Source organism: Ranitomeya imitator, chromosome 3 (assembly GCF_032444005.1).
Source record: "Ranitomeya imitator isolate aRanImi1 chromosome 3, aRanImi1.pri, whole genome shotgun sequence".
Lineage (NCBI taxonomy): Eukaryota > Metazoa > Chordata > Amphibia > Anura > Dendrobatidae > Ranitomeya > Ranitomeya imitator.
Window position 1 is genome coordinate 779,437,086 of NC_091284.1, and position 17,801 is coordinate 779,454,886.

At 50.2% G+C, this 17,801-nt stretch overlaps 1 protein-coding gene across 1 annotated transcript in view; it reads right to left on the bottom strand.

The window, feature by feature from the left end:
- LOC138671168 (piwi-like protein 1) overlaps window positions 1–17,801 on the bottom strand; it is a 119,521-nt gene that overhangs the window by 39,624 nt on the left and 62,096 nt on the right. The window contains exons 10-15 of the mRNA XM_069759115.1: window positions 2,901–3,021; window positions 1,922–2,039; window positions 1,135–1,249; window positions 452–639; window positions 287–359; window positions 6–206 (exon numbers count right to left, since the gene is read on the bottom strand). Coding sequence (XP_069615216.1) covers window positions 6–206; window positions 287–359; window positions 452–639; window positions 1,135–1,249; window positions 1,922–2,039; window positions 2,901–3,021 — 816 coding nt within the window. The remainder of the gene's footprint in view (window positions 1–5; window positions 207–286; window positions 360–451; window positions 640–1,134; window positions 1,250–1,921; window positions 2,040–2,900; window positions 3,022–17,801) is intronic.

Below are 17,801 nucleotides of genomic sequence, written 5' to 3' on the forward strand. Positions count from 1 at the left end.
CGTACCGGCATCTCCACGGTCCACAGCTCTCCTCCTAACTTGCAGTTCATTTGTAAGGCGATTTTGGTGCACACGGAGAGGACAGTCTGGGGTTTGCTCAAGGTCCTGGCGACGACGCACTGGCTGGGGATGGGGAAGTCCACGCACAGGTGCTTCTTGATGGCGTCGTACTTCATCTTATCAATGCTGGACAGGATACAGACCACCTGGAGAGCAGATACAGATCATGGCGACATTTCGCACATTCTTTCTGGTCACGTCTCCACCCAGTCCAAAATCTACCCACCATCTCAGTGTGGTCCGTAATGTTCTGCTGGAAGGCCTGTAAATATCCTCCCACTGAGTCCTCCACTTCAACCCTTTAGAAAAGATAAAAACAAAACGTATGGTGTGAGACCCGAACTGTGCAAGCCCCTCGGCTGAGCCCCCCGGCAGAGTCCCCGAGCCTCACAGCACTGCCCGGTTCATCTTGATGTGCATTTGCTGTGTGATCTTGAACAAGTTCTGCACAAGAGTGTTCGCCGCGTCGTAATTTCTCCGGGTGTAAAAGAGCAGCCAATTATTCAGATCTCGGGCGCTGATCAGGACGGGACCCCTCAGCTCTCGCGACCAGTCAGCAAACTGTGGATTATATTGTGCCTGCAAATAATCCGAAGTCACAAATTACACCTCAGTCTGCGGGAGGTCGTCACCCGGATTCTCAGCAGCCTGAGGTCTGTGCAAAGTAGAGGGCAACCAAGAGTCAACCTGGCTTAGAGACAAGAAAGCTGGTGGGGAAGGCTTGGCCAGGGGCAGTCTGTGCCGGACCCCCAAACTGCATCTGAAAAAGGAGCAAAACGAGCCAATAGATGGAAACCGGTCAGTCAGGAAAGTTGGGAAAAGGATCAAGGCTGGTGCCCAATGGAAAAAAAACGACCAGAGAGGCCATTAAAGAGACCCTGCTGCAGGTCGAGAAGACCCCCAAAGCGCTATTGGGCCCTGCAACATTTTGCTAAAAAAACAGCATAAAATATTCCAACTCCTCCTGAAATGTAACGTGCATTTATATCACAGCTCATTGTGCAAAAAACAAATAAATTGTGGGGGAGGGGCAATGGGAAGGTGTTGTGGTGCGTTCACTACCTAAATACTCACAGATCTGTCTCTTTGCAGGATTTTTTCCGGAGGTGCGATTCTCCCTTCGAACTGTAGGAGTTCGGTATCAAAATTCAGCCCCCAGTCACGTAGCTCTTTCTGAACGCTCTCGTCCCTAAAGACAAGAGAAAAATACAATCCCCGGACTCATCACTACTGGGTGGTGAATGGAAGGAGCACAATAAATGTCTTAAATGCTGGTGCTCTATTGGGACCGTATCTATCTTTAGAACAGGACCCCACTGTCAGGAATGGAGAAGAGGCCATTACGTCTATTGGATCCAGATGAGACTATCCAGCAGCTTTAGGGACCACAAGAGCTGCCTTACTGCCTTACCACAGTATAGGGCTTTACCATCTCAGAATGTGTTTCGCCGCTGCTTCTTCTGGAGGTGTGGTTCAAACTGTGGTCAGACATCTTGTTATCCGGTCTTATTTTTATCTCATCATGCAAGGTATCCCTCGTGTTTGTAGTCAAGTAGCGAGCAAAGCAATAGAGGAATGTCTCTGACCTACCGCTGTAAGCAGGCTGAAGGGTCAACATCTCAGAAATTCCAGCTTATATGAGATGTTCGGTCAGGTGCCAATCATACTGACAGCTGAGGCCGCTATCAGGAGCCTCCGTACGGAGTCCATTCGGTATGCCTGAGACACTCACAGCCTCGATGAGGAACCAATTTTGAAACCACAGCAAACTCAAGACATGGCTTCTAACCAAACTTACCTTGCCCTTCAGGAGGCCCAGGTCAGAGGCAGACGGCCCTTACCAGCCACCGTGGCTACTTACTTGTGTATGTAATTCAGGAACTTCCCAACTTGCCGCTCCCTCTGGTCTGGTGGTAAGCGGGTGTGAACGGCCAGGTCTTTCATGACGTTGAAGTCGTTTCTCATTTTGTCGGTCAGACCTGTGTTATAAAGATGAAGCGGCAAGAGATGAGAATACGAGCAGCTGCCTCCTGGTGAGGAGTTCTGGGGGCGTTACTGGGACCGGCGCATTTCAGAGGGGGATCCCTAGCGATCTGCAAGATACCAGCCATACTGCGGACAGGGCAGAACAAATCATGTTTTTTTTGTTTTGTTTTTTAACAGGGTAAATTGGGGGGGGGGGTATAAGATTGTCATATATCAATTCATTCTTTATATATTTCTAAACGTTTTCCTTTAATTTTCTACATTATTTTGAAGTGTATTCGGGGACTTCAACCTCCAATCATTTGTGCTATACCACAGTACTGCAGCATATTGTGAAAATTCCACGGCGGGAAGAAAAAGGGATCGGGGACGAGCATGCCCACCGTTTAATGCTGCTATCGGAGATTGACAGTGGCATTTAAATGGTTAACAGCAGCAACAGGAACTCAAACAGGATGGCCACGACTGTCAGAGACAGATGCTGGCTATATAATCTAGCACAGCTCCTCATTCCCCTCCTCATGTGAAGACCCTTCCCAGGACGTCCATTTGTGGGAAGGAATTAATATTGCATTTGCGACTGTTCCCACCACCTTCTTGAGCTTTTCTTTAGGCCACCCTCACACCTATGACACTATTGGTCTGTGCACACCCTGCAATGTCCAAACCTTATATTTGTCTATGGTCAGCTGAGGCCAAGACCGGAGGCCCACGGCCAGAACAGTTAGCACTTGGACCAAGAATGTTGGACACAAATCCAGCCTTATAGCTATTTAGCCTCCATTTACAATCACAGAGGTAACTGTGGCGTGGTCAGCGAGCTCTGCTAGTAACCCGCCGGGGACTGCGCTCACCTGTTAGGTTACATAACTCTGGCACCAGTACGATGGCTCCGCCTTCGGCTCCCGGCTTGGGCCTCCGGGGGATGTTCACGATTAGCGGCTGGCTCATGTCCTCCACTTGTAAATTGTATTGCTGAGAGCGATGCAAAACAAACAGCAGGACGATGAATGTCTCAGTTATCAGAGATTTGTCCAAGTCACCGGCAAATAATAAGACGAGGAGATACCCATAAGCAAAAATTGTTTAAAAACAAAAAACCTACTGCTTCATTTTCAGGTCCCATTGCGACTGTGCACCCAGCCAGGACAGCACAGCTCCATGCACAATGTAGTGGGGATGCTTGAGCCGAAACAGAAAAAAGATTTTGGGTACTTACCATAAAATATTTGTCTCTGAGCATTCTGTGGAGATAAGGGGGGGGGGTGCGCTAGCCAAAAACCACATGAACCAGGGCACATCCCACCGAACGACCGCTCTCCTTTACCCATGTGTGTAATACTACACAGATAAAGGGTGAGGGTAAAACAGTGTGGCAATGCTCTACTGAACCACAAAAACAGGAAAATAGCACGTAGAACAGTCCCAGCAAAATACCCAAGATTGTAATTTGCACTGAGTCTCACCCTCCTGCTGATTCACCGGGATTAAGATTAAAGCAGCTGGGACTTCCAGGGCTGACTACCCCCACCTGTGGCACGCGCAGAAAATGAACGACTCGGAGAAAAGGATTTTACGGTGAGTAACACAAAAATCCCTGTTTCAGATTGAGATATAAATACTGTTAAATAGGGCCTGCGCTGTGCGTTACTATAGTGTATGTAGTGTACCCTGACTCCCCACCTATGCTGAGAAATACATTACCAAAGTCGCCGTTTTCGCCTGTCAGGCTGGTCAGGTCGGGTGGGCGTGGTGACATCACTCTTTTCTTCCCCAGCTTTCCGTTGGTGGCGTAGTGGTGTGCGCATGTCCAAGTTCCGAATTCCCTGCGCGCACGTGAAGACAGCGCGCGATCTGCGCGGTCATCCCTTTCATCGGTGGGGGCGGCCATCTTCCTGGGGCCGCGCGTGCGCAGAAGAGATCGCGGCGGCCATTTTCCCAAAGCCGAGATGCAAACTCGGCTTTGGGAAAATGGCCGCCGCGATCTCTTGTGCGCACGCGCGGCATCCCGCGGCCATTTTCCTGAAGCCCCGTGCAGCAGAGCACTCCATCTGCGCACGCGCGGCCCCAGGAAGATGGCCGCCCCCACCGATGAAAGGGATGACAGCGCAGATCGCGCGCTGTGTCTTCACGTGCGCGCAGGGAATTCGGAACTTGGACATGCGCACACCACTACGCCACCAACGGAAAGCTGGGGAAGAAAAGAGCGATGTCACCACGCCCACCCGACCTGACCAGCCTGATTGACAGGCGAAAACGGCGACTTTGGTAATGTATTTCTCAGCATAGGTGGGGAATCAGGGTACACTACATACACTATAGTAACGCACAGCGCAGGCCCTATTTAACAGTATTTATATCTCAATCTGAAACAGGGATTTTTGTGTTACTCACCGTAAAATCCTTTTCTCCGAGTCGTTCATTGGGGGACACAGGACTGTGGGTGTATGCTACTGCCGCCAGGAGGCTGACACTAAGTAGGTATAAAAAAAAAAAAAAAAAGTTAGCTCCTCCTCCATAGTATACACCTTGCCACTGGCCCTGACAGCTCCAGTTTGGTGCACAAGCAGTAGGAGATAGAGAAAACAAAACAGCATTAGAGCAAAGACAACATGTCTAGAATAATACTATAGTCTGAACAACTCCATAGACAAATAAAATGAATAGGGAGGGAGCTGTGTCCCCCAATGAACGACTCGGAGAAAAGGATTTTACGGTGAGTAACACAAAAATCCCTGTTTCTCCATCGTCTCATTGGGGGACACAGGACTGTGGGATGTCCCAAAGCAGTCCCAGGGTGGGAAGAAGACTCACTGGAAGAAAACCCCTAGGCACTTACCGCCTATAGGTGTGATACCGCAGCCTGAAGAATTTTCCTTCCCAAACTTGCATCAGCAGAGGCCTGAGTGTGGATATTATAATGCTTAGAGAAAGTGTGCAGGCTGGACCAAGTGGCCGCTTTGCAAACCTGCTCTGCTGAAGCTTGGTGCCGAAGCGCCCAGGAAGCCCCTACCGCCCGAGTAGAGTGTGCCCTGATCCCAGCCGGGATGGCTGCACCCTTGATACGGTAGGCCTCCTGAATAGTGGTTCTTATCCATCTGGCTAAGGTCGATCTAGAGGCTGCGAGTCCCTTTTTATGACCCGCAGGAAGAACGAACAGAACATCCGTCTTTCGAAAAGAAGCGGTCCGAGAAACGTATCTTCTCAGAGCTCTCACCAAATCTAGAGTATGGAGAGCTTTTTCCACCCGGTGTGTAGGCGCAGGACAAAAAGAAGGCAAGACAATGTCCTCATTAATGTGGAATGAGGAGACTACTTTTGGCAAAAAGGAAGGTGCTGGTCTCAGCACCACCTTATCCTGATGAAATTGTAGAAACGGCGCCTGACAGGACAAGGCCGCTAACTCAGATACCCGCCTAATGGATGTTATAGCTACCAGAAACAAAACCTTCCAAGAAAGGTACCTTAAAGGAATATCTTGGAGGGGCTCAAATGGAGGTTCCTGAAGAACACTCAAGACCAAATTAAGGTCCCAAGCTTCTATCGGAGCTTTGTAAGGAGGGACTATATGAGAGACTCCCTGCAAAAAAGTTTTTACTTGCAGATTGGTAGCGATCCTGCGCTGGAAAAGAACCGATAAGGCGGATATTTGCCTCCTAAGGGTACTTGGAGCGAGACCTGAGTCTAGACCAGATTGGAGAAAAGCTAGGACATTAGGAATGGAAAACCCTTCTTCCTGCACCATGAGAGAAAGACTTTCCATATGTGGTGGTAAATGCGTGCTGAGGCTGTCTTTCGAGCATTAACCATAGTTGAGGCTACTTTCTGAGAAAAACCGGCCTGGGTCAGAATCCAAGATTCAACGGCCAAGCCGTCAAACGCAGGGCCTCTAAGTTCTGGTGGAATATCGGCCCCTGCGACAGAAGATCTGGCTGCATTGGTAGCTGCCAAGGAACCCCGACGATCAGCTGAACTAGGTTTGCGTACCATGACCTCCGAGGCCAATCTGGGGCGACTAGAATTGTCGGAACTCCCTCTAACTTGATCTTCCTGACGACCTTTGGAAGCAGCGCCAGAGGGGGAAACAGATATGGAAGACGAAATTGGTTCCAAGATAGGACTAGTGCGTCTACGGCAATTGCTCCTGGATCTCGAAACCGAACAACGAACCTGGGTACTTTGGTATTCGACCCGGTGGCCATTAGATCCACGTCCGGGATTCCCCAGCGTAGACATATCTGCCGAAAAACATCGGGGTGAAGAGACCATTCCCCGGGCGCAAGCCCCTGTCGGCTCAGAAAGTCCGCTGCCCAGTTCTCCTTGCCCGGGATGTAAACTGCCGAGATCACAGAGTGATTGTTCTCGGCCCAGCGGAGGACTTGTCCTACCTCGCGCATGGCTGATCTGCTGCGAGTGCCCCCCTGATGATTTACGTAGGCCACGGCCGTGGCATTGTCCGATTGGATCCGCACCGGGCGACCCGCCAGAAGATGGTGAAAGTGCTGCAAAGCCAGCCAAGTTGCCCTTATTTCCAACAGATTGATTGGAAGGGTTGATTCCCTTGGGGACCAACGACCCTGAGCCGTGTGCTGGAGAAACACTGCTCCCCAACCGAGAAGGCTGGCGTCTGTAGTGACTACCAGCTAATGAACTGGAGGAAAGGCTTTCCCCTGAAGTAGGGAGGAACTCCTCATCCACCATATCAGGGATTGCCTGACCCCAGGAGCCAGACGACACCTGAGGTTGAGAGACAAAAGGACTCCTGTCCCAGGCTGACAGAAATGCCTGTTGGAGTGGACGAAGATGGAATTGGGCGAATGGAACCGCTTCTATAGCTGCTACCATCCTGCCCAAGACCTTCATGCAGAACCGGATTGAATGGAAACTTGGCTGCCGAAGAATTTTTACCTCCTGCCGGAGATAAAGCACCTTGTCCTGGGGTAAAATAGTTAGGCCCCGAGAGGTGTCAAAGATCATCCCTAAAAAAGAGATCTTCCGAGATGGTACTAGAGATGACTTCTTTAAATTGACCAGCCACCCTAGACGAGCTAGGGTGTCCAAAGAGATGTTGACGTTGTCCCTGCATGCCTGCAAAGTTGGTCCTTTGACTAAGAGATCGTCTAAGTAAGGCAGAATGACTATGCCTCGAGAGTGCCACTGTTGCCATCACCTTCGTGAACACCCTGGGAGCAGTGGCGAGCCCAAAAGGTAATGCAGTGAATTGGAAGTGTCGCTCGCCTATGGAAAACCGTAGAAATTTTTGATGAGGAGGAAATATAGGAACGTGCAGATAGACGTCTTGAATATCTATGGAAGCCAGGAATTCTCCCCTTTCCATAGCCGCAATGACCGAGCGGAGAGATTCCATACGGAAGCGACGAGTGCTGATGAATTTGTTTAGACACTTTAGGTCCAGAATGGGTCTCACGGTTTCATTCTTTTTGGGAACCGTAAACAGATTTGAATAAAACCCCTTGAACCTTTCTTCCTTTGGAACAGGGACAATGACCCCGTTGGACTGAAGAGACTCGACTGCTCTGAATAAAGCTCTTAGACGGGTTTTTGAACTGGGAAAACTGGACGGAAAAAACGGCCTGGAAGGAGACAGGAAAACTATTTTGTACCCTGAACCCACCAGGTCTCTTACCCATCTGTCGTGAACAACTGACAGCCAGGACTGATGGAACAGTAGTAGGCGACCGCCTACTCTGTTGGAAGCGACGAGAGGCTGCCTCCAGTCATTTAGCCGAAGATCGAAGATATCTAGATCCCCTAGATCTTGACGGTTGATACCGCATTCTTGCCAATGGATTGGCCCTATAGGAGACCTGGTGCTCCCGGTCTTGGACAGGCCGACTTGGGGGACCTGCGCTTGGTGCCGCAGACCACCGGGAGTTACGAAAGGATTTAAATCTTGCTTGAAATTGGCGACGAAAAGGTTGCTTAACCTTTTGTTGAGGAAGGAAATTACTTTTACCTCCCGTGGTATCAGATATAAGCTGATCCAATTTTTCGCCAAAAAGACGGACACCTTGATAAGGAAGGGATGTAAGGGACTTCTTTGAAGTAGAGTCCGCCCGCCAATTTCTTAGCCATAGGGCCCTTCTGATAGCAATAGCATTTGCCGCAGCCAATGCTGAACAATTTGCCGCATCCAAGGATGCATTAATCAGATAATTTCCTGCTAAAGATATCTGATTTCTCTATCACCTCTACAGGAAACCCCTTATCCTGAAGAGCCTTAGTTACAGACTCTGACCAAGCTATCATAGCTTTGGCAACCCATGTGGCCGCAAAAGACGGTGCGAGGGCTGACCCTGAAGCCTCAAACAGAGACCGAGCTAGACTCTCTAGGAGCCGATCAGTCGGATCCTTAATAGACGACCCATTAGGAAGAGACAGCAACGTACTAGAGGCCAAACGGGATACGGGAGGATCCACTGAAGGGGATTCTGCCCACTTTTTACAAAGCTCTGGAGCGAACGGATACCTTGCACCTAGGGCCTTCTGGCCTAAGAAACGTTTATCCGGTCGCTCCATGTGACGTTGGACTAAATCCTCAAACTCAGGATGAGTAGAAAACACCTTATGAGGTTGCTTGAATTTCTTAAAGGACACCTTATGACCAGAAGGTAAGGTGGCCACATCCTCTACTCCCAAGGTCTGGTTACCGGCCTCAATGAGACTGTCAGATTCCTGATAACCAGGAGCTTCTAAATCAAAAGACCCCTCTGAGTCATAGTCCGAACCGTGCTCACTCAATTCCGCAGGAGAGGGAGATCGAGAGACAGGATTCAAAGATGCTGATGCACCTGACAAACCGGGAGACGCTGTGTGGGATCGTTTCCCCTGTGTCTGCCTAAAGGGAGTACGGCCCCTGCAGGCCGGAGGATCCTGAAAATCGGAGGATCTTTCCAAAACAGGCGGATGAATGTCCCTGACAGGGGCTTGAAGGGACTCAACCGCCTTTGTTAGAGACGCCATAGACTGCGTTAATGATATGACCCACTCAGGGGGAGACACTGCCGACCCAGGTACAGGCACACCCGGCAGGATAGCCGGCGGGGAAGCAGACAGGGTAGCAGACGGGGGCTCCTGCACGCGCTCGGAATCACAAGCCTCACAGAAATGGTTACTTTGCGCATGCGGAAAAGTAGACTGACAGGTAATGCATGAGGTATACAGAACTGAGTGAGTCTTAGTCTTTCTAGACATGACTCTATTGCTGCTGCTGCTATGCTCCGTATCTCCTTATGAGCTACTAGGTCTGGAACAAATACTGTTGTCAGGCTGAGGGAAGTAGCACTTACCCCAGTCCTGTGTCCCCATATGCTCTCAAACACTGAACCATGTCTCCTGTGCAAACCACACATATAAACTAATTCACAGGGCGGATGCCTGAAAAAAGTGGGAGGAGTTACCGCACATGGACCCGGTTTAGGCCGAAGCAGGGATCTAGATTTTACTCTTTCCCCTGCTCTCCCAGGAAAGCTGGGTGCTCGAAACCGTAAGTAAACCGTCGCCATGGAGGCGGGACTTCCCCCAGACTACAAGACCCATAATGCCACAGGCTGTACAGAGAAAACAGGAAGCCGCCGAAAAAGGGGCGGGACTTCCGCCCATGCTCAGACTACAAGATCCATAATGCCTCAGCGAACAGGAAACCGCCTAAAAAAGGGGCGGGACTTCCGCCCATGCCTCTGAAGTTTGCTTGTGGGGAAAAAAACGCTGGAAACCAGCACAGCGCCGGATATAGTCGCCAGCAGAACGCGCGATGAAGCAGGAGCCCCCCCCCCCCCCCCCCTGTGCAGCCCTCTGACAGCGCATAAGGTTAGACATAAAAAAATCCACATATATATATATATATATATATATATATATATATATATATATATATATATATATATATATATATATATATATATATATATATATATATATATATATATATATTAAGACGGTGCAGGCACCCTAACTCCTTACACCCTTCAGAAGGCGAGGAGAGGGACCGTCTGCCTCCTTTAAACACCGTAGTCGTGCATTGGTGATGAAGTGGAGGCTGCACGGACAAGGAATGAATGCCTGTACAACCTAGGGTTCCGTTACCTCAGGGTGGTCAGGTTCTTAGTCCGGCAAAAAAATCCCACGTCGCGGGAGAGGATACGTGGAGGCGACACTCCACGTGCTCGCCCGTTGTTGGTTTGGGGAGATCGGACCCCTTCAAAAGGGTCCGTCGCCCCTGTCTTATCTTCAGAGAAAAAAAGCATCTGGGAAAACCCAGAGATGTGCCTCCTACGGACACTAAGCATAAACTGGAGCTGTCAGGGCCAGTGGCAAGGTGTATACTATGGAGGAGGAGCTAACTTTTTTTTTTTTTTTTTTTTTTATACCTACTTAGTGTCAGCCTCCTGGCGGCAGTAGCATACACCCACAGTCCTGTGTCCCCCAATGAGACGATGGAGAAAAAACGGGGTGACAGGTTCCCTTTAACTGTGGCTCCTCCTCTGCAGTATACACTCCTGGACGGCGTCAGCCTTCCCCAGTTTTGTGCAAAAGCAGTAGGAGGAACTTAACATGAATAACAGACATGCCTATAAGAAGGCCAGTATGTACAAGCTCAAGGAACAATATGAGAACTCAACAGTAACAGCCCGAAAAAGCTGTGTCCCTCAATTAGACGCTAAGAGAAAGATTTTACGGTGAGTACACAAAAATCTCCTTTACTCTGTCGCGTCATTGGGGGACACAGGACCATGGGACGACATAAAGCAATCCCTGGGTGGGAAGCAATGGACGAATATTGTGCAGACAGGCCCCTATACTTAGGGCACCGCCGCCTGCAGGACACATCTACCCAGGCTCTCGTCCGCGGAGGACTGGGTATGAACCCTGTAGTGTTTAGTAAACGTGTGTAGGCTAGTCCAAGTGGCCGCCTTACACACCTGTTGTGCCGAATGGCCCAGGAGGCCCCTACCGCCCATGTAGAGTGTGCCGTAATACCGGCTGGAAGAGGAGAATACTTAAGGCGGTAGGCTTCTTGTATGGTGGATTTGATCCACCTGGCAAGGGTAGATTTGGAAGCTGTCAGACCCTTGTGGCCACCTTCTGGAAGGAGGAAAAGAGAATCAGACCTCCGGAAGGACGCAGTCCTAAACACGTATATACGCAATGCCCTAACAAGGTCAAGTGTATGCAGAGCCTTCTCCACTATGAACCGGGACCAGACAAAGGGATGGTAGTGAAATTTCCTCATTGAGGTGGAAGTTGGACACAACCTTCGGAAGGAAGGATGGTACCGTATGAAGAACTACCTTGTCCTGGTGAAAAACCAGGAAGGGCCGTCTGCAGGAGAGTGCTGTCAGTTCAGACACCCTGCGTAGCGAGGCGATTGCCACTAGGAAAACCACCTTCTGGGAGAGAAGGCGGAGCGGGACCTCCTTAAGGGTTTCGAAGGGTGGTTCCTGCAATGCTGTCAGGACCAGGTTAAGGTCCCACGTTTCTAGTGGTCGTCTGTAGGGGGGAACCAATCGGGAAACTCCCTGAAGTAAAGTCCCTACTTGCGGCTTGGTAGCAATGCGCCTTTGAAAAAGCAATGAGAGGGCCGACACCTGGCCCTTAAGCGAGCCCAACGACAGCCTTGCCTCCAGACCAGATTGGAGAAAACCAAGTACTTTGGGTAGAGAATAAGGGAGTGGGATCTAGCCACGAGATTCGCACCAGGTAAAGAAGCTTTCCAGGTACGGTAATAAATCTTGGCAGAGGCTGGCTTCCGTGCCTTGATCATGGTTCCAATGACGTCCAGCGAGAGCCCTGCCTGGGTTAGAACCCAGGTCTCAAGGGCCACACCGTCAAATTGAGAGCCCCCGAGTTCTGGTGGTAGAACGGGCCTTGTGATAGAAGATCGTGGTGGTCGGGGAGACGCCAGGGGGCGTCTGCTGTAAGTTGTACGATATCGGCGTACCATGTACGTCTGGGCCAGTCCGGTGCAATTAGGATGGTTGGAACTCCCTGTTTGATCTTCCTCACCACTCTGGATATCAAGGGGAGAGGTGGAAAAATGATAATTACTTACGGGTAATTTGATTTTCCAGAACCATGATAGTTATCAAAACCGACCCAGCCTTCCTACCAAAGGTCAATTCTAAATTTCATAGGGACCAGGAAATTATTTTACCCTCATTTTGTCCTCAACCAAAATCCCAGGGAGAGCAAACCTTCCATTGTCTTGATGTCAGACGCTGCCTGCTTCAATACATAGAAGCCACAAAATCTTGGCGTCCGTCATCAGCCCTTTTTGTCACCTTCCAGGGGACAAACAGGGGAAAAAAGGCCTCAAAGGCAACTATTGCACGGTGGTTGCGTACGGCTATTTCACTTTCGTATTGCTCTTCTGGCCAAATCCCCCCACAAGGTGTTACGGCCCACTCCACACGTTCTATTGCCATGTCCTGGGCGGAAAGGGCAAACGCCTCGGTGGAACAGATTTGTAGGGCGGCAGTATGGTCCTCACCCTCTACCTTCTTCCGACATTATAGGCTAGATTTAGGTCTATCAAACTTTCGGGAGAAAGGTGTTATCTGCTGTTGAGCCACCTTAGGAGTCTTCTATTTCTTCCTCTCATGTGCGGTGCTGTCATGGTGAAGGGAAAAAATGATAATTACTTACGGGTAATTTGATTTTCCAGAACCATGACAGCACCGCATTAATTCCCGCCCTATCTTGGTGATGGTTGTGTGATTCACAAAAAAAAAAAAAAGTGTCTGAATATACTTTAGAACATATGTATAGACAAGAGCTAATGAACAGCTATACAATGTATATATGATATGAGTGTGTACTAACAAAGCGGTCATCTTCCATACTCTGAAACAAACTGAGGAGAGAAGGGCCGCCCCATTCTTTTATCTCTGCTACAGGTTTCCTGTTCCTGGGGGCGGATGCCATCTCTCATGTGCGCTGCTGTCATGGTGAAGGGAAAAAATAGGGATTTTTGTGTACTCACCGTAAAATCCTTTTCTCCGAGCCAATCATTGGGGGACACAGACAGTGGGTGTATGCTGTTGCCACTAGGAGGCTAACACTAAGTGATACAAAGAAAGTTAGCTCCTCCCCTGCAGTATACACCCTCCTGCTGGCTCTCAGCTAACCAGTTCGGTGCAAAAGCAGTAGGAGATCAATAACATATGAGCGTAAAGCATGTCATATTATACTGTATATGAGAGTATAGCATGTCAGATTATAAAAAACAAGCATAAGCTGATAACAGGGTGGGAGCTGTGTCCCCCAATGATTGGCTCGGAGAAAAGGATTTTACGGTGAGTACACAAAAATCCCTAATTCTCCTTCGCCTTATTGGGGGACACAGACCGTGGGACGTCCCAAAGCAGTCCCTGGGTGGGGACAACAATAGATCAGGCCCTGTGTAACCGCTACTTACAAGTGCGCCACCGCGGCCTGCAGAGTCCGCCTGCCCAGACTCCCCTCTGTGGATGTGTGGGAATTATAGTGCTTTAAGAATGCATGCGGACTGGACGAATCCGCAAGCTTGCAGGCGTACCCTGCCGACGCCTGGTGCCTAGAACCCTCGATAGACCGGGAGATAGCACGGAAGCACTCCTGGATGGTGAAACGAATTCACCATGTTATCATGGCCGATGAAACGGCTAAACCCTTCCTGAAAATGTCAGGAAGCCTTCCTCTACCGTCAGGAAGCCCAAATAAAGCATCCAACCTTCGGAAGGACGCCGTCCTCGAGACGTACCTACTCAGAGAACTCACTTCGTTCAGAATATGGGGAATTCATTCCATTTTGTGGACTGGTGCCAAAAGAGATGAGAGAAGAACTATGCCCTCATAACAGTGATAATACAGTACCACCTTGGTAACAAGGCATGGGAATGGCCTGAGGACAACCTTGCCTCGAAGGTAATAAGGGAAAAGTCTGAAAGAGCAGAGCAGTTCGCTCCGAAGACTCGTCAGAGTGAGGATATCGCAGAGGAAAAAGGGGGCGACTTTTCCTGATAGTAAAGTCTGCCCGGATGAAAAAGGAGCCTACTGTAAGGCTCCTAGGACTAATAAGGTCCCAATGATCCAACGGTATGCGATAGGGAAGAACTACGCATGAAAACTCCCTGTGAGAAAGTCCCTAATTGCAATTTTGCTGCGACAAGGCGGGAAGATACTAGCTCCGCAAACAAAAAAACAGACGTGGTCAGTGCGGATCTCTGAGGATCACTGGGGCCCCTTTCTGCTTCCGAAAGGCTTTCGGAAGTAGTGGAAGGGGAGTTATGGAAACTGGTACCACGGCAGAAACAGAGCATGGAGTGCGATGGCTCTTGGATCTCGAGGCCGAACCACGAACTCGAGTACATTGGCCTTCAGTCTGGACGTCATCCGACCTACAACTGGAGAGCTCCAGTGAAGGCAGATCTGGTGGAAGACTTCAGGGTGAAGTTCCCACTGACTTGAGGCGGAACCCTGATGGCTGAATATGTTTGCCGTCCAGAGTTCTACTTCTGGGATATATACTGCCAAGATCACCGAATGATAGATCTCGGCCCACCAGAGAATATGAGGTACCTCGGTCATGGCGCCTGACCGTGGGTACCTGCTAGATGATTGATGTATGGCACCGCCGTGGCATTGTCCAATTGAATTCGGATAGGGTGACCCGCCAGAAGAAGAAGGCAGTGGACCTGCTGTAGGACTACCATTCGGATCTCCAGATAGGGAGAAGAAGCCTTGCATTGGTAGTTACTAAAAACCATTGAACCGGGAGAAAAAAGCCATGGATGAAGAAGGAGCTCAGAGAATATCGTCTGAAAGTCCGTTTGCCTTGCTGAAAACGAGCGGAGCGAAGGAAACCGCTTCCATTGTCGTCACCATCTTTCCTCAGAACTCTCCTAGCAAATCGAATTAAATGAGGGGGTGAGTAATCAAGTCCTCACGGCTCCCTGTTGAAGGGCCATGACCTTGTCTCGAGGAAGAAATACCATCCTTCTGGAAATGTTCAGGATCATCCTCAAAAAGGATATCCGCTGGGCTGGAAATGAGGAGAACTTGTCTAAGTGTAGCTGCCAGCCCTAGTGAGAGGGTATCGCAAGTGATATAGACGACTCAGCGTAGTCCTGGAAGGGCAGCCAGACAGTCGACCAAACAGGGCAGGACGAGCACGCCTCTAGGGTGCAAGAGAAACATGACATCCGCCATGACCCGTGTGAACACTCTGGGTGCGGAAGCAAGGCCGAAGGACAAGGTTGTGACTTGAAAATGCTGTTCACGAATGGAAAGGCGAAGGAATTTTTGAAGAGGTTAAGCATCCCGAATGTCGATGGATGCCGGAAACTGCACCTTTTTCTGTTGAAGTAATGGCTAAGCGGAGGAACTCCATCCGAAGGAGGACCATGTCAAAGGTTGTTAGAAGTTTGAGGTCCAGAGTCGGTCTTACTTTTCGTTCCCCTTTTTGGAACCAAGATCCCTTAGAGCTAGACTGTGCTGGACAATCCTTATATCCTTTGTCAGTCTCTCGCTCAAAAGATTTGATTGGCCAGTTGTTACTGGTGTGAATCAAAGTAGTTAAGGTCTCCCGCCAGGAGACCATTGCTCTAGCAATCCATGCGGCGGCTAGGGAGGATAGAGCGCTGAACCCGAAGCCGCAAGGCGAAAGGAACCAGATTTCTTATCTGACAGTCCGTGGTATTTTTAATTGATGACCCCTCGGGTAGGGATACTGGTAGGCATACCACATGAGATTCTTCCCGGTTAATCTGCCCCGTGGCAGAATGTGCGGCTGCATCCAGCAGGTCATAGTCTCTTGCCATCGCCGCTCTAATAAAAATTAGGAACCCTCGATCCATCAACCTCTTAACAGGGAAGTGGAGAGGAATTGTCCGTGCAGAGGGGGGGGGGGGGGGGGGGTGTGCTCGTACGCCAAAAAGGGTGCCTCTGTACATCCGCAGAGTTCAGGTCCCCGGGTGGACAGGACAGGTAGTCTGGCGTTAGACCTGGATGCAGAAGAGGAAACATGGACCCGACACTCCGTGTGCTCGTCTGTTGATGGTGTGGGGAGATCGGTGCCCTTTGGAGGACCAGTCGCCCTTAAAAATCAGGCCAGGCATGGCATCCCACGTAGAGGCTTCTGTCCAGTGAATCGCTTATCCGAACTGAATGGCAAATGCTCTACGAGGGAGTTTAGTCTCCTTATGAGGGATACTGTGTAGTCTAGAGCAGAACCAGAGTCTTCGTCAATGTACCGAGATTGGTTACTCTTCTCTGAAGCTCTGGCAAGTTCAGGCAATATCCAATCCATATTCAGAGCCTTGTTGTCAACAAATCATTGGTGAGGGAGCAGGAAACGAAAACTTACGTTTTCTAGATGCCTGTATGTTTCTAGACACCTGTACGTTTCTAGAATACTTGCGGCCCCTGCTAGCCGACGGCTCTCATGTAGGATAGGGACCATGTATATCGGTCCTGCGAGCACTCCGAGCCACTGAGGGTACACGGAGGGATTCAATCTCTTGGTCAGAGAACCATGGATTGCGGTCAGTGATGAAGTCCACTGAGGGGAACTAGAGGATAAGCTGGGGTTGGCGGCGGAGGGCTCCTCGGATTGATCATGCGCCCTTAAGATCAGGGAATACCGGTCATACGCCTTTAAGACCATGGAATACTGGTCAGGCGCCTTTAAGAACAGAGAATACTGGTCATGCGCCTTTAAGAACAGGGAATATTGGTCATTCGCCTTTTTAAGACCAGGGAATACTAGTCATGCGCCCTTAAGACCCGGCGCCTTTAAGAACAGAGAATACTGGTCAGGCGCCTTTAAGACCAGGGAATATTGGTCATTCGCCTTTAAGACCAGGGAATACTGGTCATGTGCCTTTAAGACCAGGGACTACTGGTCGTGTGCCTTTAAGACCAGGTACTTCTTTATCCGGGTACTGATGTTTAATGCAAAAATACTGTCACCCCAGTGTGAGCTGGCCGGGTGGACCAAGATGGCCACCGGGAGTTGATAAAATCTCGCAGAGAGCGAGAAGCGCCAATTTGGGGGACGGAACAACGGACACAATGTTGAATAGGTCCAAGCCGGGGCCTAAATTTCTGTAGCCGGCGGGCGACACCAGCGGGGCCTTACAGGCAAGACTTCCAGGATGCGGCCTACACATCGGCCGATGCCAGGGGCTAAATTTTTGCAGCCGGCCGGCGCGTTACCTCAGAGAGGTGGGCCCCAGGAAAGTGGCTGAGACTGACTGTCTGGATATCCTCTGAAGATGGATCCACTCACCATTGGTGCGCGTCCCGGCATGGAGCCGCCACAGATGTGGGTTTCAGCGCTGTTCTGTGCAGCGTGGACGTTGCAGGGATAAACCTCAATCCATCATCCCTTTGTTAGGGAGGTGGAGAGGAACCGTCTGCCTCCTTGTGCCATCCGCTTTCACAGTGGTGGGACAGTGGGGGCTGCTCGGACGCCGAAGAGAGAACCTCAGTACATCCATGGAATTCAGTCCGGGTGGACAGGGCCAGTTGTCCGGCATTAGGCCTGGCTCCAGGAGAGGATACATGGAGACGACACTCCATGTGGTCACCTGCTGCTGGTGTGGGGAGATCAGGACCATGAAGGAACCGTTGCCCTGAAGTGAGCTCAGGCATGGCTTCCCACGTCGCTGGAGAGGGTACGGGGAGGTATACTCGCCATGCTCGCCTGTTGATGGTTCGGGGGAGATCAGAACCTTGAAAGGAACCGTCGCCCC